The following is a 15079-nucleotide window of genomic DNA, read 5'->3' on the forward strand; positions in this document are numbered from 1 at the left end:
ATAGGGATAATATGAGATCTGTAGAACAGTGACCCAAGATGGCCTTCCGTTCATTAGATGTAGCCCCAACTAGGCTTCTCAAGAGGGGCAAGTTTCTTTTTAAACGCAGAGACATAGCGGCTACTTTTTTTTAGGAATGTACGCAGCCGGCCACTCCCACGGGAACAGACCGGTTCGTAGCCTCAGGTGTTCTGGAGTATTTGCTTTTAAATCCACGATTAAATAAGAAAATGGCGCTTGGGTTGTGTCCTCATAGCTCTCCATAAAGTAGGATTTCCTTCCCGGGTACATATGCTGAGCTAGAGTGTTAATTTGTAGTTTGTCTCTAGGATTTTTGAACAAAACCATGTAATTGGCGTTCAAACTGATGGTGCGGCTATTTTTACCTTGGTGAAACACATTCTGCACCAAGTACAGCACGGACAGGTTTCTATGATGTGTATATTGGGTAAACGCTCGGGCAATTTCGGGATGTTCGCTACCTGCAAATAGCATATCGTCCAAAACCAACAGATTGTTTTTATGAGGAGGTAAAAGTTCATCATCAGACAGGGTATCAGGTATTCCTTCAACAAACTTGATTTTTATTGTCTTCAACAATTCATCATACAGAGGTTGATAACATGAATAACACCACACAACATTATCAGGCTTTTGAGATAACACATGTTCAGAATTCTTTAAAATACTTTTTACAAAACAAGTTTTACCACTATTCGAAGGCCCTGCGATTAAGGCCGAAAATGGTAGTTGCAACCGGGGGTCAAAACCTTCTACAGCAGTCATTATATCTTAAGCTTTAAGACCCCTGTAGCTTGTAGCATAAGTCAACACCCAAAGGGGTAATGTGGTCCAGTCAGGCAAAAGCAGTCTCTTGTCATAGACAACCCTGAATCTTTTAGTAAGTGGGGCCTTCCTCAGATGGAAGCCCTGTATTATACACAACAATCTTTTTGTAGGAGCTCAAAAACTCCAAGTCACTATTCCTGTCATTTAGGAACCCCTCGACCAAGCGTGTGATTGATTCCAAGTTTACACGCTGGGCATTTTCATAGTTTTGAGTCACTCCTTTGGCTTTCAATACCACGTGATTCTTTAGCGTTCTAAAAGCATAGCTTTTGGGCCCACAGGATGACCATTCTGTGATATGGTCACCCTCTGCGAGTTCGCTCGTTAAGCCACCCAGATAGTTGCTGAGTGGGGGGCTCCAATCCCCTGGTTTGCTTACATAGACCACAGAGTCTGTGTCGTGGTAAAGTACCCGCCTCTGAAGCTGCTCCATGAGCTTGTACAGTTCAAGTCGGCCATAGGCCATGGTAAATGCTGCAAGAAACACATTTACATTACCCGGGGGTAGAACCCACTTCTTGTTACGTCGCCATTGCACCAAGACAATGTCTTGACTCAAGAATGAAAAATGTGAAATTTCGTATTGGTCCGAAAAAATGAATTCCAAAAATTCTTCAGGGTCTTTAATAATCGACGTTGTCAACATATTACACCTCTGCGCTAATTTGCCCCAAAGCGAATTTAGGTACAATTTCAACACATTTCGTTTGGTTTTGTTGACCTCTATTCTGTCAGGGTCAAGAAGGATGCCTTCTCTGTCATGATAGTCTTGAATGTACCTGTCTTTACTTTCTTGATCTGTGACCGATGCAGGATAGCCTGAAGCCATTTGCTTACATCTCAAGAAGGTATTGAGAAGTGGTCCTTCTGTAGCTCAGTTGGTAGAGCATGGCGCTTGTAACGCCAGGGTAGTGGGTTCGATTCCCGGGACCACCCATACGTAGAATGTATGCACACATGACTGTAAGTCGCTTTGGATAAAAGCGTCTGCTAAATGGCACATATTATTATATTATGTACTCTTTAAAAAGAGTGTCTGATTTCTTTGGAAAGTTCCATACTTCAAAGATTTTGGCCACACGATACCCCATCTCTAAAGCCTTAGAGAATTCAGCTGTGACCCATACACCTGTCAGTGCTCTTTCTTGATCGGTGTGATCACATGGGGTTTGTTGTATGTTTTCACTGCAGGTGCGACAAAGGGGAAAGAAAAGTTTTCCTTGAGGGCCCCTGCAAGGCAACACAGGTATAAACAAACCTTTGCTTTGATCAGACCAAAATAGTTTTGAGGTAAGTCAAAATCACGATGAATAATTTCAGGATGACCTATAGGATAGCATGAGGAACTCATTACATGCGGATAAAGGGATGTAAAATCCACATAGCCTATTGTCTCGTCGGGTTGCGCTACATACCTCAATGTCAAAGCATTGGTACGGCCGCCATACAAGGCCTGTCTTGGCTCCAGAGGTTCTGGGATGTCAAAGCTGGAAAGGAATGATTGAACATGAGGATCAGACTTTTTGAGGGCTGTCCATTCGTGCTCCCACAAAACAACCACTTTTAGACCGTAAGTAGCCTGTAACGAATCAACTTTGTCTTGAAACTCTTGGTACATTTCCCCAAATGTCTTTTGGGTTAGGACACATATGTTCTGGGGCACAAAGCAAGATTTGCAACCATGGAAGAAACAACTCATTTTATGAGTACAACTCCGTGTATGAGTTGTACTCATACACGGTCTCAACCCCGTCAATCTTGGTGTAGCCATCTACATGGTAAGAGCCAAACGCCTTCTCCCCTCGATTCAAAGCATGTTGAATAAAAATGTCTTTATCCTGGGCCATATACTCTAGCCATTGAATGGACCCACTAGAGTAGGCCTTGAACTGACGTCGGTAGTTGTCAGGCGAGGGCATCGCTATAGAGGATGTCTGCAAATAGTGTGTACGGTATGTTTTCATGCATGCCGATGCAATCGTTGTACAACTCCAAGGGTCAATGCCTGCATCTTTGATTACCTCTTCTCTGAATCTGAGGCATCCTTCACGAAGTATAACCACATCATTGTCACAGTATGATTCCATCTCTTTATGGAAATCAAAGGTGCCATGTCTTACTGTCTCATACCAAGTCATGAATCTCTCTCGCTCTTTGGGAGACATTTGATCACACCCATACATTTCTGGGCTGGGATATGATCCTATATAGTGTAGATTCTCCTCAGATGTGAAGAAGTGGGGGAACCAGCCTTTCACAGAGTTTTCAAAACCCAAGGCCTCTGGCATTTGAGCCAATCTCATGGGTAAGAAGCTTAAACTGTCAATGTATCTCTGGTTGGAGGCGGGATCTACAAAACACAGGATTTTACTACCTTGCGCTAGGACCCTCGGCGCTATGCCTTGCTGTATCAAGGGGTTCAGAAGAAGGTACGAGTCGTAGGCTCTAGCATTGTGCGCTATGAACGTAAAGTTTCGGTACTGTGGTTTTCTAAAATGTTTTAGAAAGAGTAGTACACAATTGGATCCTTCTGCAGACCACTTTTCCCCCGTGAATGTCATGGTAGATACAAAAATAGGCAAATGATCCCCCGATTGCTGATTTGTCTCAAAATCATAGAACACATATTTCTCTGAAGGTTCATCTTCAGCCAAGGGCTGAATATAACACTCGTGTGGCACTTCTTGAACCACTTCAGCATTTCTGCTTTTCAGAGCCCCTTTACAGATTGGACACTGTAGGATTCCACAAACATGTGGTTTAGGGCTATCTATTTTAAGGCTGTAATTGCAATGACATTTTGGGCATTTCTTGTTAATGGCACAAATGCTTACAGATTTACAGACCTTAGGGTGCCATGTTTCAATTTTGTGTTTATCGTAACAGTAGGTCGAACGACATGTGCGATGGCAATCTTCACATGGTGTCAAGTTTAGGGTCTGCATAGGGCACTCGGCATCCTGACATACAGAACAGTTATAACGGCACGAGTGCCCCCCCTTTCGGCTGTAGCCGGTATGGCAGGATCTACACACATAGGTTGCCCCTAGGAACGCCGTGACGTTTGTAACGGCATAGTAATGTTCGTTTTATACATAAAAGTACAGAATCTGGGGGTGCGGTTGGGGGGTGTTTTGGAACTTCAAGAGAGCTGCATTAGCTCTACTGTGGTACAAAACCACAATCTTGATATTCAGAAGGTTTTCAAATTTGACAATGTCTGAGAATGCCACGCCTTCATGGATCCCGAGACCCACCGCCTTTTGGATCTCTCTAGCCTTTTGCAATGCCGTCAGATCAGTACATCCGGGGTTAAGTAAATGCGCTAGGCCTACTGCAAAACATAGCTTATTATCGGGATTGTGAACGTTTATGAGGTAGGCCCTTTTATTGCTTATGATTTCTGACTGCATTAGGCTATCAAGCTTCCTTCTCTGCCCACCGCCCCCCTGTGGTTGACTTATTATTTGCACTACAAGCTCTAGGGTCCGATCGGCTATGATGGCTAAATTTGACTGAACAAGGCGTTCTACCAGCGCTGTAAATTGTTCAAGATCTGCTTCGCCATTGGGTAAAATAAGAGATACTGAATTATGCAGGCTATCTCCACATATTTCCAACTGTAAGACATCACGAGGTTCGCCAAAATCTCTTGCTGTTTCTAACAGGTCATTCAGTGTCCATTATCAACATGTAAAATACAGCATAGTCAAGATTCTGATTCACACATAGGAAATTGAAAAACTGTCGAATCTCTGTATTGTTGAATTTATTCCTGTACACAACCCTGACACGTCTATCATGAACATCTGCCGCCAGATTTATTAGACAATTGTCCAATTCCCCAAAAACATCTTGTGGCGTTTCAGACTCTACGGATCTAGGCGTTACTGGTTGTTCTATCGCTGTTGGGGTTGTCAGGCCCAAAATTGTCTGACTTTCGTTTATACGATTAATTAAGGTTATGAGGGCTTCGGGAATCTGGGATAACATGTTTTCTTCAACCCCCCCTGACTGGTTCATACGATTAATCATTTCTAAGAGTTCGGCGGGAATCTGTGTTAATATACTTTCATCTAACGTTCCTGAATTGTTCATATGTCTTATAACCTCTAGGAGTTTGTCTGGAATCTGGGATAAGAGGCTTTCAACTGTCTCCCCGTGTTGCGTTAGTTCTGCCATTTTTGGATAATTAAGAGTGTTCGTTTTTTTTCTGTAATGGTTGGTGTTACATGTATGATTTTAGCGTCTGTATTTGCGTTTTTTAATGGGGTTGCGGTTTAACATGCGTGGAATTGTTCTATGCCAGAATAACATATCGTCTCTGTACTGTCTCTCAATTAAATCCCCCAGTCGTTTCTATAGCAAAACATTCCTCGATTTCAAAGCCCTGGAAAATAATGTGAAAAACCTTTCTTGTTCGGCTGCAGGTACTGAGGCCGTAGAATTGACTGGGTCTATAAGGTTGGCCGCATCACAGAATAGCTGGTCATCAACATCTGACATGTCATTAAAAACAGGTCTCTTGGGTGTTTCATTCTGAATGCGCGGTGCGCCGGAATCCCCCAGCTCTAGATTTATGTGGTCGTCTGTGCCGTTTTTCGCCGATGCGGAGTCTGAATGAAAATAATACATACATAATTACGTTATTAGATATAAAAAAATATATATGTTAGCTACATACAAATGTCAAATACCTTTCCGTTATAATAATATATATTAACAATACATAGTTAAAATACCTCTGCTTTTTTGGCGCTTGTTGTGACGAATCGCCGAAACCGGGGGTGTGTGACTTTTTCCCTCTAGCGTTCCAGATTCTGCTGGGCCTGTCTCCGGGCAGTCTGAAAAAACATTATTTGTCCTTGTTTTAACATAGGCTATCAACAGATCTATAACTAATAAAAAGGCTGATAACTAATAACAAAACTGTATAATGGTCCCATACCTTGTCCCTGGAGCGCCGGCTCGTGAAGCAGCAAGTTCCCGGCCCAACAGTAGTTTTCGGGGGGGCTTGATTCTGAGCAGTGTACTTGGGCCACCATTGATAGTTGCTTGTTGGTGTCTGGAATATGTCGGGAGGGGGTCGATGTTCCCTGGATTCGCGGTGAGTTTGAAAAAGCGCTCGTACAGAACGGTAGAATTGCATCAAAGTCCTGCGTGTCAGATGTCCATAACGCATCCTTTATCATAACGGGCTGTATGTCGGCTGTAAATACATAAAATAGTTTAAAAAAATAGTACAACCTATTTTTAAAATGTTTATATATAAATATTTCTTGGGTATGTGTTTAATTATAAGGACTTACAACGAAAAAAGGCCGTTGGTGATTGTCTGCCAGACTTTTGCTCCTGCGAACCCCCATCATGTTCCAGATCAGGTAACTCTCGTAAAATCTGCGTAAATGTCGGGGATCCTAGATTCCATTAGACAATGTTAACAGTTATACGCTATATCTACACTTTTTTTAACCTATATTGGGCTTTTGGCCTGAAATACCCAAATAACTAGGGGTTAATATTCCAATAATATTCAAACAAATCTTAAAATATAAGTTTTTTTCATTTACTCACCTCCAGAAATATCCATTATGCGAGATTCCCTTATTCCGAATATTATTATTATTATTTTAATCTGTCCGTGCAGCTCAATATTCTGGGCCTTTATGTTTGCGCTAAAGCAATGCTGACAACGTTAAAAAATAGTTCTGTCCCTAACGATCTAAAAGTTCGAAATTAGTTTTTTGAGAGATGTATGCTACACCCCCCACCCCATGTATGTCTGGTTTAGAGAACACAGGCTGTGAATTCAAACAACAGGAGAGGATGTCGTGACATTCTGTCTGCAAACGGGTTGTGTGGGGGCCGCAGATTAGAGATATCTATGTTTAACCCCCGCTGTTCGGCTGATATCTCGACATGCCTTATGCCTGATAGTGCACACCTTGGTTTCAAACGGTTCTCTACAGATAAAAGAGTCCTGGGACCCCCTGGTTGAAACAACCCCCAACCTTAGGATTTATGTTACACACACACACCCAACCACACACACACACACACCTGTTGCTCCGCCTCAAGACCCCTCCCCACACACCCAAACACTATGATATTTTACTTCGCGACAGAGCTGGAAGACGTTGTTAAATAGGCTTTTCCCATAGTTAAAGGGTGAGATACCGTTTTTAAACATTCCTTTTATTGAATTCCAAAATATTTCGTACAACCTTTAAGACATGTTTGAATTAAGTAACACATTTGAATAATATTTAAACATGCAGCACACGTGTTTTATGTTAAAAAAAAAAAAACTTGGATGCAGGTCTTTACATTATTACAAACTTTAATAAAACGTAATGTTCATAACATACCCATGAAGGAATAGACTATAAAATAATACATGTTTTTTTTCAGATCTTACAGTTGTCTGCGCCAGACCCTAGCTTGAGAGAAAAGAGCGCTAGCCCTTAGTTAAATGGGGGGGTATACATTTTCAAAAATTAACACCTACATTTTAACACACGTTATAATTAAACATTTATTTTAACTATTTCTTACAGATATAGGGGTCCTGTTAGCCCTGAACATTATCCGTTTCCAATTCCCCATCACAAAGTCTTTTCCGCTCTCCGTCGAAGCTCTGTCCACTTTCCTGACAGGCAAAGATCCGCCTTCGAACTTGTTGTTGTTCCGGGGTATGTCTCAACGATAACCTCGGCCATCGCCGTAATTGTTCACGATTTTCGAAAAGACTGTCCAGCTTATTCATCAGGGTTCAGAAAATGTGGTAATCGCGCCATTTATTTGAAAAAAAATTACATCCTTGCATGCTTTGGAGGATACATATGAACTGACCGTTTTCGTAGCATTTGACCTGTCAAATTGTTCACATGCTAAAATTGTCCCTCTGGAGTCCGGGGTATACCCCATGGAAGTGACTCTCAGAGCCATTAGATCCTGGCGTCCACAGACGTTCTTCCAACGCATATCCTGGCAGCCTTGAAGCACTCAGGGCACGTTCCATTTGACACAAAGATAGCCTTATTTTAAGCCATTCTCGCATCCTTAGCGCTGGAGAAAAAGGCTCGGGTTCTGCACGATAAAAGGGTTGGGACACGCTGTCTGTGAATATCTTAACCGTAGATTCCTCCGGGTTGAATATGTACGAAATATGGCCCTCGCTTGTACACAGAAATCCGTTAAAACATTCGGGAGCCTCTACCAAAATATCCTCCAAGCTTTTGGCGTTGGGTTCGTGACATGAGCTACAGAGCACTCCGAGAATTCCACTTGTAGACATATTTTAGATGTTTAATATTCAGGTCTTAAAAAATGGCTTGTTCTGGACATTTATAATGCTGAGGCCCCAGCGCTATCTATAGCCCCAGACATTCCTGCTTCATAGATAACAACCATAAGGGAGATAAAACTGGGGGGGTGGAGGGGGGCATGGGCCACAAAATAACACACACCCTCTAACACATGACCACACGAACAGGGGGGCGGGGCAGGGGCACATATTCAGTACATGTCAGCAGGTCATAAGGTCAGCAATAAATCATTTTTGATACCTGTCACCAATCAATCATTTTGACACATGCCGTATCCTATTACTCTCTGTTGGGGCTGGGGTGCAATGTGTAAGGTGGTGCCAAGGTGCGCCTGATTTACCTTTGACCTGGACTGAGTGTGAAGTAACCTCCTTCACTTCGTACGGTCCAGTCCACCTGGGTTCCAGCCACTTTCTCTTGTGGACTTTTAACCCTCACCCAGTCACCCAACCTTTACCTTCAGTGCTTGCGTGTCCCCCGGCAGACTCCCCCTCCTGGACCTTGTGAACCTGGGTAGAGAGTGCTGCACAGAGAACCGTCAGTTTTTTCACATAATTAGACATTACAATTTGTTGTACATCAAGGACGGGCAAATGACCTCCCTCCCTTGGTGGACCAGGCATGACTCTTAGCTATCTTAGCTTTCAGCTTTTGGTTTAACGTTCCACCAGATTTTGGGACCGGGAGTAGTACACAGAACCAAATCTGTGTGTTATGCCAAATCTTGTGAGCCATTTGTCAAATATGATTTCTCTTGGGATGCCATACCTGGGTATTAGTTTGGTTTGTAACCACTTAACGACTGACCTAGCATCCTCCTTCGCTGTTGGTATTGCTTCTACCCATTTGGAGTACCTATCTACCATAACTAGGAGATAGTGTTTGTCTTTAGAATACATTGTCGGGGCCCATGTCGGTGTAATCTATACTAATATCCTGAAAACATGCATTAGGTACTGGGTATGAGCCCATTGGTGTTTGATATGGTTTCTTTAGGTTGTGGCTGCCACATATGTTGCATTCGTTACAAAATAAATCATTGTCATAAAATAAGTCAGTCATATTTTTTATGTGAGGGTGCCACCAGATGTGCGAGGCCTTTTGGAGGGTCTTTAGTTTGCCTTCGTGTGTGGGGCCATGTGCTTCTCGTAAAAGTTCTGGGTCCATCAGTGTGGACTGCCTCATGGGCATAGGCTGAGTCTGTATAGATATTCACAGTCTTTCCTTTTCCTCTGATGAGGGCCTGTGTCAATCCGATGATTTCAGCTAATTTGGGCAGGTGCTGGTTGAGGGATGATGACTGATTCAAGGGTGACATCACGAGGTGAGCTGTTTTTTCAATAGCTTTTGCTACTGTAGGAACGTATCTGGAGCATGTTGTCTGTCCTACCTCAATGTGGTCAAGTTTGGAAGAGTAGTACATCAAGACCCTTCTCTCCCCCTCTTGTTTCTGGAAAAGAACGGATGAGGTGAGTCCTTCATTTTCAGAAACATCCAAATGGAACTTGTTCTTGTAGTCGGGTGTAGTCAGAGCTGCTGCCGCTGATAGATCTGTTTTCAGGAGTGTTATGGCTGTTAATGCTTCAGCTGTCCAGGCCAGGGGTGCATGGAGGTTCCTTGATCATAGGATGACCGGTGCTGCCACCCCCTCTGCGCCACACCCAATGGTACAACACCTGATAGGTGGGGTCAGGTGCATCATGTCTTCGTCCCAGTCTTCAGTGTAGAGGTAGTCATCAGTTTCTGTTGCATTGAGTGTGCAATGGATCTCAGCTTGGGGAGTCTTATATGGGTGTAGAGTGTAGATTTGGGCTGTCAGTTGGTTGAACTTAAACAGGATGTGAGGGGTGGTAGGCCCTGTGAGTAGGAGGCAAATGGTGCTGGGTGATTGTATGCAGGTTGTTCTGAGGGGATGGCCTGTAGCCACCTCTCCCTTGGTGGACCGTGGAAGGGCCTTCCTCCCCTGGTTGGGTGCTGAGGTTGAGACAGTGGATATGGGCAGTCCCTGGAGTAGTGACCGGGTGTCCTACAGTTGTAGCAAACTCTCCTTCTAGGCAGTCCTGGAATCCATTGTGGCTGGAATGCAATCTGCGGCCCCCACTGTGGAGCCATTCCCCCACTGTGGAGCCATTGGCATTGGTGTTAAGTGCGCAGGGCCAGGAGCGGGTGCGGAAGTCTGCGGGACAGTTTGTTGCTGCATTATCTGGGTGACTGCTTTAGTGACTATATCAGCAATGTCTGTAGATGCCTCGGCCACCATCTGTTTCTTTGGTTTGTCTCCCCTCTGCGCGTCCTTCAGTTGCAACTTCAAGAGCTCAAGCTGGAGCTTTTGCACCTGGGATTCAGCTCCCCCTTTATCCTTGTGATGTTGAGCAACGTGATGATGGATGTGTGTGTTGAACTGGGTCAGAGGGAGGGAGATGAGGCCCACTGTGCCCCTCAACTGTGCTTTCACTTTAGTAGGACATCCATTCACCACCATTTCTTTCCACATCGCTAGAGTGGTGTTGGTGTGATCGAATGGCTCTTCATGCACCGACCTCCATGTGGTCTTAGCCCTGTCCAGGTAGGCAGCGGGTTGTTCACCAGGTTCCATGGTAAAAGAGGTAAGGGTGGCATGGTTCCTTTCCGTAGGATATGCTCTTCTGAGCTCATTCCATAAGCCAGTCCTTATCTGGTCCAGCGGAGTGGCGTTTGGCGCATCTTCGAGGTCAGCTGCCTTGATGAGGGCTTTCATTTGCCCGTGATCGGTGGCCCGAGCCAATAGTGCCTCCATGTCTCCTTTACAGAGTTTCAGACCGGAGGTGAGAGATTGTAGTCTGAGGAGCCATGCTGATGCTCCCCCGTGTAGGCTGGGCATTTGTTCCATGAGGGTGGTAAGGTCCGTCATTTTCCATGGCTGGTATTCAACGTATCGACGATCCACAGCTGGGCGGAGTGGGAACAAATAGGCCTCTTCCTGTTCTCCCCTTAGTTCTCTTAGTGCAGACATGTGGCCAGTAGGGTGCCGCTCCTCCATATGTATGGGTTCACACAGTATCTGCCCTCCCTTGATTCCCAGGCTCATGGTTCCCTTTATATTGCCCCCTTTAATAGCCAGCAGTGTTGCCTGGAAAGTGGCATCTGACAGGAAAGGGTTAAATGGGTTGTGTGAGCCCCCATTATGTGGCCACTGGCCAGCCTCCAGGCCCGCGGAGTAGGGAGGTGGAATTTCCTTTGGTAGTGCTGGGTAGATGGATGCGTAGTGTGCTGAGGGGCGCGGCTGGTGGTTTTTCTCTGTTGAGTCAGGTGGGGTTAGAGTCTGAGTTGGAGCAGCGACTGGAGTTACCACTCCCATCACATCGAGATTTTCTTTCTTCTGCAGTTGCACCCGTTTCATTTCTTCGATGGCCCACGTCCCTATTTTAAATTCGTCCTCAGTCCTTTCTCTGTCTTTTGTACCGTCGTTTTTGAAAAAATGTTCACTATTCCTGTCTACCTCCCCCGCCTTCGCTTCTGCCACTGCGTCTTTTAATCTTTTCTGCATAATAGACAGATCTCCCTCGGAAGGGAGATCTCCACTAAAGTAACCTGCCTGTATCCATTTTAGTTTTATACGCTCCCAAACCTTCCTTATTTTGTTATATTGATCTTTACTTCCTGACCTGTCCCTGATTTGCTTGTCCAAATATTCAGTCAATTTGAGTTTGACCGAACTCTCAGCCATCGCGAATCGGTTGTAAGATACACGTTAAATTAGTCCATTCGTTAAAAAATATATAAATAATTTTAAAAATCCTTGTATACTTAGCCCGTCCTGGACCTTACATCCAGGATGTATTCTTGGCGCAAACAGTAGTCTTAACTCTAGTGTTTCACCCTCGTATACAAAGTTAGAGCGCAATGGTGGATAGGCATCACTGGCAGAGAAAAACAACTTGGAATTTCGTCTAAATAGGTCTCAGGAACGATCGCAGGAACGTATCTAAAACCCAAAACAGGGCACGCGGCAGTAATACAAAACTGGTTACCTATTAATGTTTACACAAGGGACACACAGCTCCTCCGTGGAATAAAATGATTTAATTTACCTCCTTGACCGTACACAACGCGTCAACGGGGCACACAGCTCCTCCGTATTCTCTAATTAATATGAATTTGGCATAACATGAACCCGGGGCACACAGCTCTTCCGTATTCTCTAATTATTCGACACGGGGTACACACTCTTCCATGGAAATTTATTTTTTAAATACAGGGCACACAGCTCTTCCGTATTCTCTAATTATTCGACACGGGGTACACACTCTTCCTTGGAAATGTATTTTAGGTATTTTCTAGAAATGATTGAGCAATCCCCTCTTGGGACAATATGTTAGCAAATTCAAGCGGTTCTATAACATTTGTCAGAATAATTCTAGTACTTTAGGAAATATAAAAAATAGACAATAAAAAATATAAAGATTGTTCAGTGAATCATTTAAATACTTTCTGTAAATAATTCAGTAACTTCCTTTATGAACTTATTTTAGTAAATTCGAGCGATTCTATAGCAATTGTCAGAATAATTCTATCTGTTTAGGAAATATGGATAGAATAGAAAAACTAAAAATCTGTGTATAGCTCGGCGGCTTGTCAATCAAAGGCAGTGCTTAGCTCGGCGGCTTACTTAAGTACTTTCTAGAAATAATTCAGTAATTTCCTTTTGGAACTTATTTCAGTAAATTTGAGCGATTCTATAGCAATTGTCAGAACAACTTTAAACTTTAGGCAATATCAACAGGAATGAAAAAAGCGAAAATCAGTGATTGAGGCCGGCGGCTGTCACTCAAAGCAGCATGGCGATAGCTTTGTCTATCAGCACGTGTGCATAATAGCCCAGTTACGTATCCCAACCTAGCGGTTTACTCCGCGACAAACGTTTCTCTCAATCTAATTTCCCCGGTCTCAAAATCATGGAACGTCAACTCTGGTTCATATGTTTTCTCAATACTACAGTCATTCATACGAAATTCACATAGAATTTCCAACATTCATAATCGTGTCCTTTACATGTTAAAACACAGCCTCTGCTTTCCCTCACCTCTATACACAACCCAATATATATATAATTAGGACAGTTTTCTATGCAGATTTCAGAACAAACAGCGTCCCGAAGGAATTTAACATATTGGTCAATCACAATTCACTCATTCCTATTAAAATAACTCAGTATAGGCCAATTAATCAAAAATAAAAAATACATTTTTTTTTTTTTTGTCTTTATACAAAACAAGATATCTTTAATCAATGCCTTAGGTTCTTATGTAAAAAAATAATTTGGCAACGATTCATACTCACGCTCAGTACTTTCTGATCAAAATGTGGTTTAGACTATAATACAATATGCAGATTTCGATTTAACAGGCTCTGCTCACCTTTCAAGTAGAGCGCTCCGATCAGATTTCCTGAGGCAAGACGAATGGCTGATTGTCTCTTGGACAGGTCACTGAGCCGTCATCAGTTTCGTCCTCTCACACCAATTATCATAGATCGAATCCAGGAATAACCATCCTCATGCTACCTTTTTGTTGGTGTTTCATACTGGAGAGGGAATGCAAAACAACGACGCTGGACAGAGTGGAATCAGGTGTATCAAAAAGGCTGTTTATTGGTCAAAGATATCTTGTCCTGCCGTTTATCGTGCACGGACCTAAGGAATGTGACTCTTGTGAGGAGTCAGAATAGTTAGGCTGCTCAGCCAGAGTTTACAGCAGAATGCATACACAGAATAATGTAGGTGGAGTCTCGTCGTGTTGATCTTCTGACTGGTCCTGAAGAGTTGGAGGCGGGCCTTGCTCTAGCCAGAGCGGGCCCCATTCACAGCAAAGTCCTTTGCTCTTGGCACCCGACCAGTAGGGGGGGGGGGGGGGTAGAGTGTGTGTGTACAGTGCTCATGAAATGTGTGTGTGTCAAGGAAACGTGGATATTGGTAATGTCTGCTTTAGGCTCAGGTGTTTCCTGTCTTTGCAGGAGTGCATGCAGGGTTCAATGTCAGCGAGATAGCTTAGCACTTCTAAGCTCGTTAGTGTTGCAGGATGCTCTTTGTAGTTTTACAGGGGGAGTAATATTTGCGTGATGGCAGCTGTGTGTCCTTCGGATAATCATGTTATTGCACACAGGCTCTAGACTTGGCTGAAGACACTGGGCCCAGAGTTATCTGAGGGCATCCGGTTTAACCAGAGCTTTGGTCTGCTAGTAACGCTTTATATTAGATTATTTATATAACACGCCCCGTAGCACTCACTTCCGTCATCATGAAGTGCTTTGAGAGACTAGTCAAGGACCATATCACCTCCACCCTACCTGACACACTAGACCCACTACAATTTGCTTACCGCCCAAATAGGTCCACAGACGATGCAATCTCAACCACACTGCACACTGCCCTAACCCATCTGGACAAGAGGAATACCTATGTGAGAATGCTGTTCATCGACTACAGCTCGGCATTTAACACCATAGTGCCCTCCAAGCTCGTCATCAAGCTCGAGACCCCGCCCTGTGCAACTGGGTACAGGACTTCCTGACGGGCCGCCCCCAGGTGGTGAGGGTAGGCAACAACATCTCCACCCCGCTGATCCTCAACACTGGGGCCCCACAAGGGTGCGTTCTGAGCCCTCTCCTGTACTCCCTGTTCACCCACGGCTGCGTGGCCACGCACGCCTCCAACTCAATCATCAAGTTTGCGGACGACACAACAGTGGTAGGCTTGATTACCAACAACGACGAGACGGCCTTCGGGGAGGAGGTGAGGGCCCTCGGAGTGTGGTGTCAGGAAAATAACCTCACACTCAACGTCAACAAAACTAAGGAGATGATTGTGGACTTCAGGAAACAGCAGAGGGAACAACCCCCTATCCACATCGATGGAACAGTATTGG

General features: G+C 44.1%; 1 protein-coding gene across 3 annotated transcripts; it reads right to left on the reverse strand.

The window, feature by feature from the left end:
- Positions 1 to 563: 563 nt before the first annotated feature.
- LOC124018769 lies at positions 564 to 13875 on the reverse strand. 3 transcript variants are annotated; one of them, XM_046334127.1, is made up of 5 exons: positions 6424 to 13875; positions 6159 to 6246; positions 5798 to 6058; positions 5592 to 5693; positions 564 to 5465 (listed from the first exon to the last, which is right to left on the reverse strand). In XM_046334127.1, the coding sequence occupies exon 1, from the start codon at positions 11881 to 11883 to the stop codon at positions 10228 to 10230; it is 1656 nt and encodes a 551-aa protein (XP_046190083.1). In that variant the 5' UTR covers positions 11884 to 13875; the 3' UTR covers positions 564 to 5465; positions 5592 to 5693; positions 5798 to 6058; positions 6159 to 6246; positions 6424 to 10227. The 3 variants fall into 3 exon arrangements, with proteins under 3 accessions (XP_046190083.1, XP_046190082.1, XP_046190081.1); XM_046334126.1 differs by having other exon boundaries at positions 6159 to 6266; XM_046334125.1 differs by having other exon boundaries at positions 6159 to 13875.
- Between the last annotated feature and the right edge of the window lie 1204 nt (positions 13876 to 15079).

This window comes from Oncorhynchus gorbuscha, unplaced genomic scaffold (genome assembly GCF_021184085.1).
Source record: "Oncorhynchus gorbuscha isolate QuinsamMale2020 ecotype Even-year unplaced genomic scaffold, OgorEven_v1.0 Un_scaffold_579, whole genome shotgun sequence".
Classification (NCBI taxonomy): Eukaryota; Metazoa; Chordata; class Actinopteri; order Salmoniformes; family Salmonidae; genus Oncorhynchus; species Oncorhynchus gorbuscha.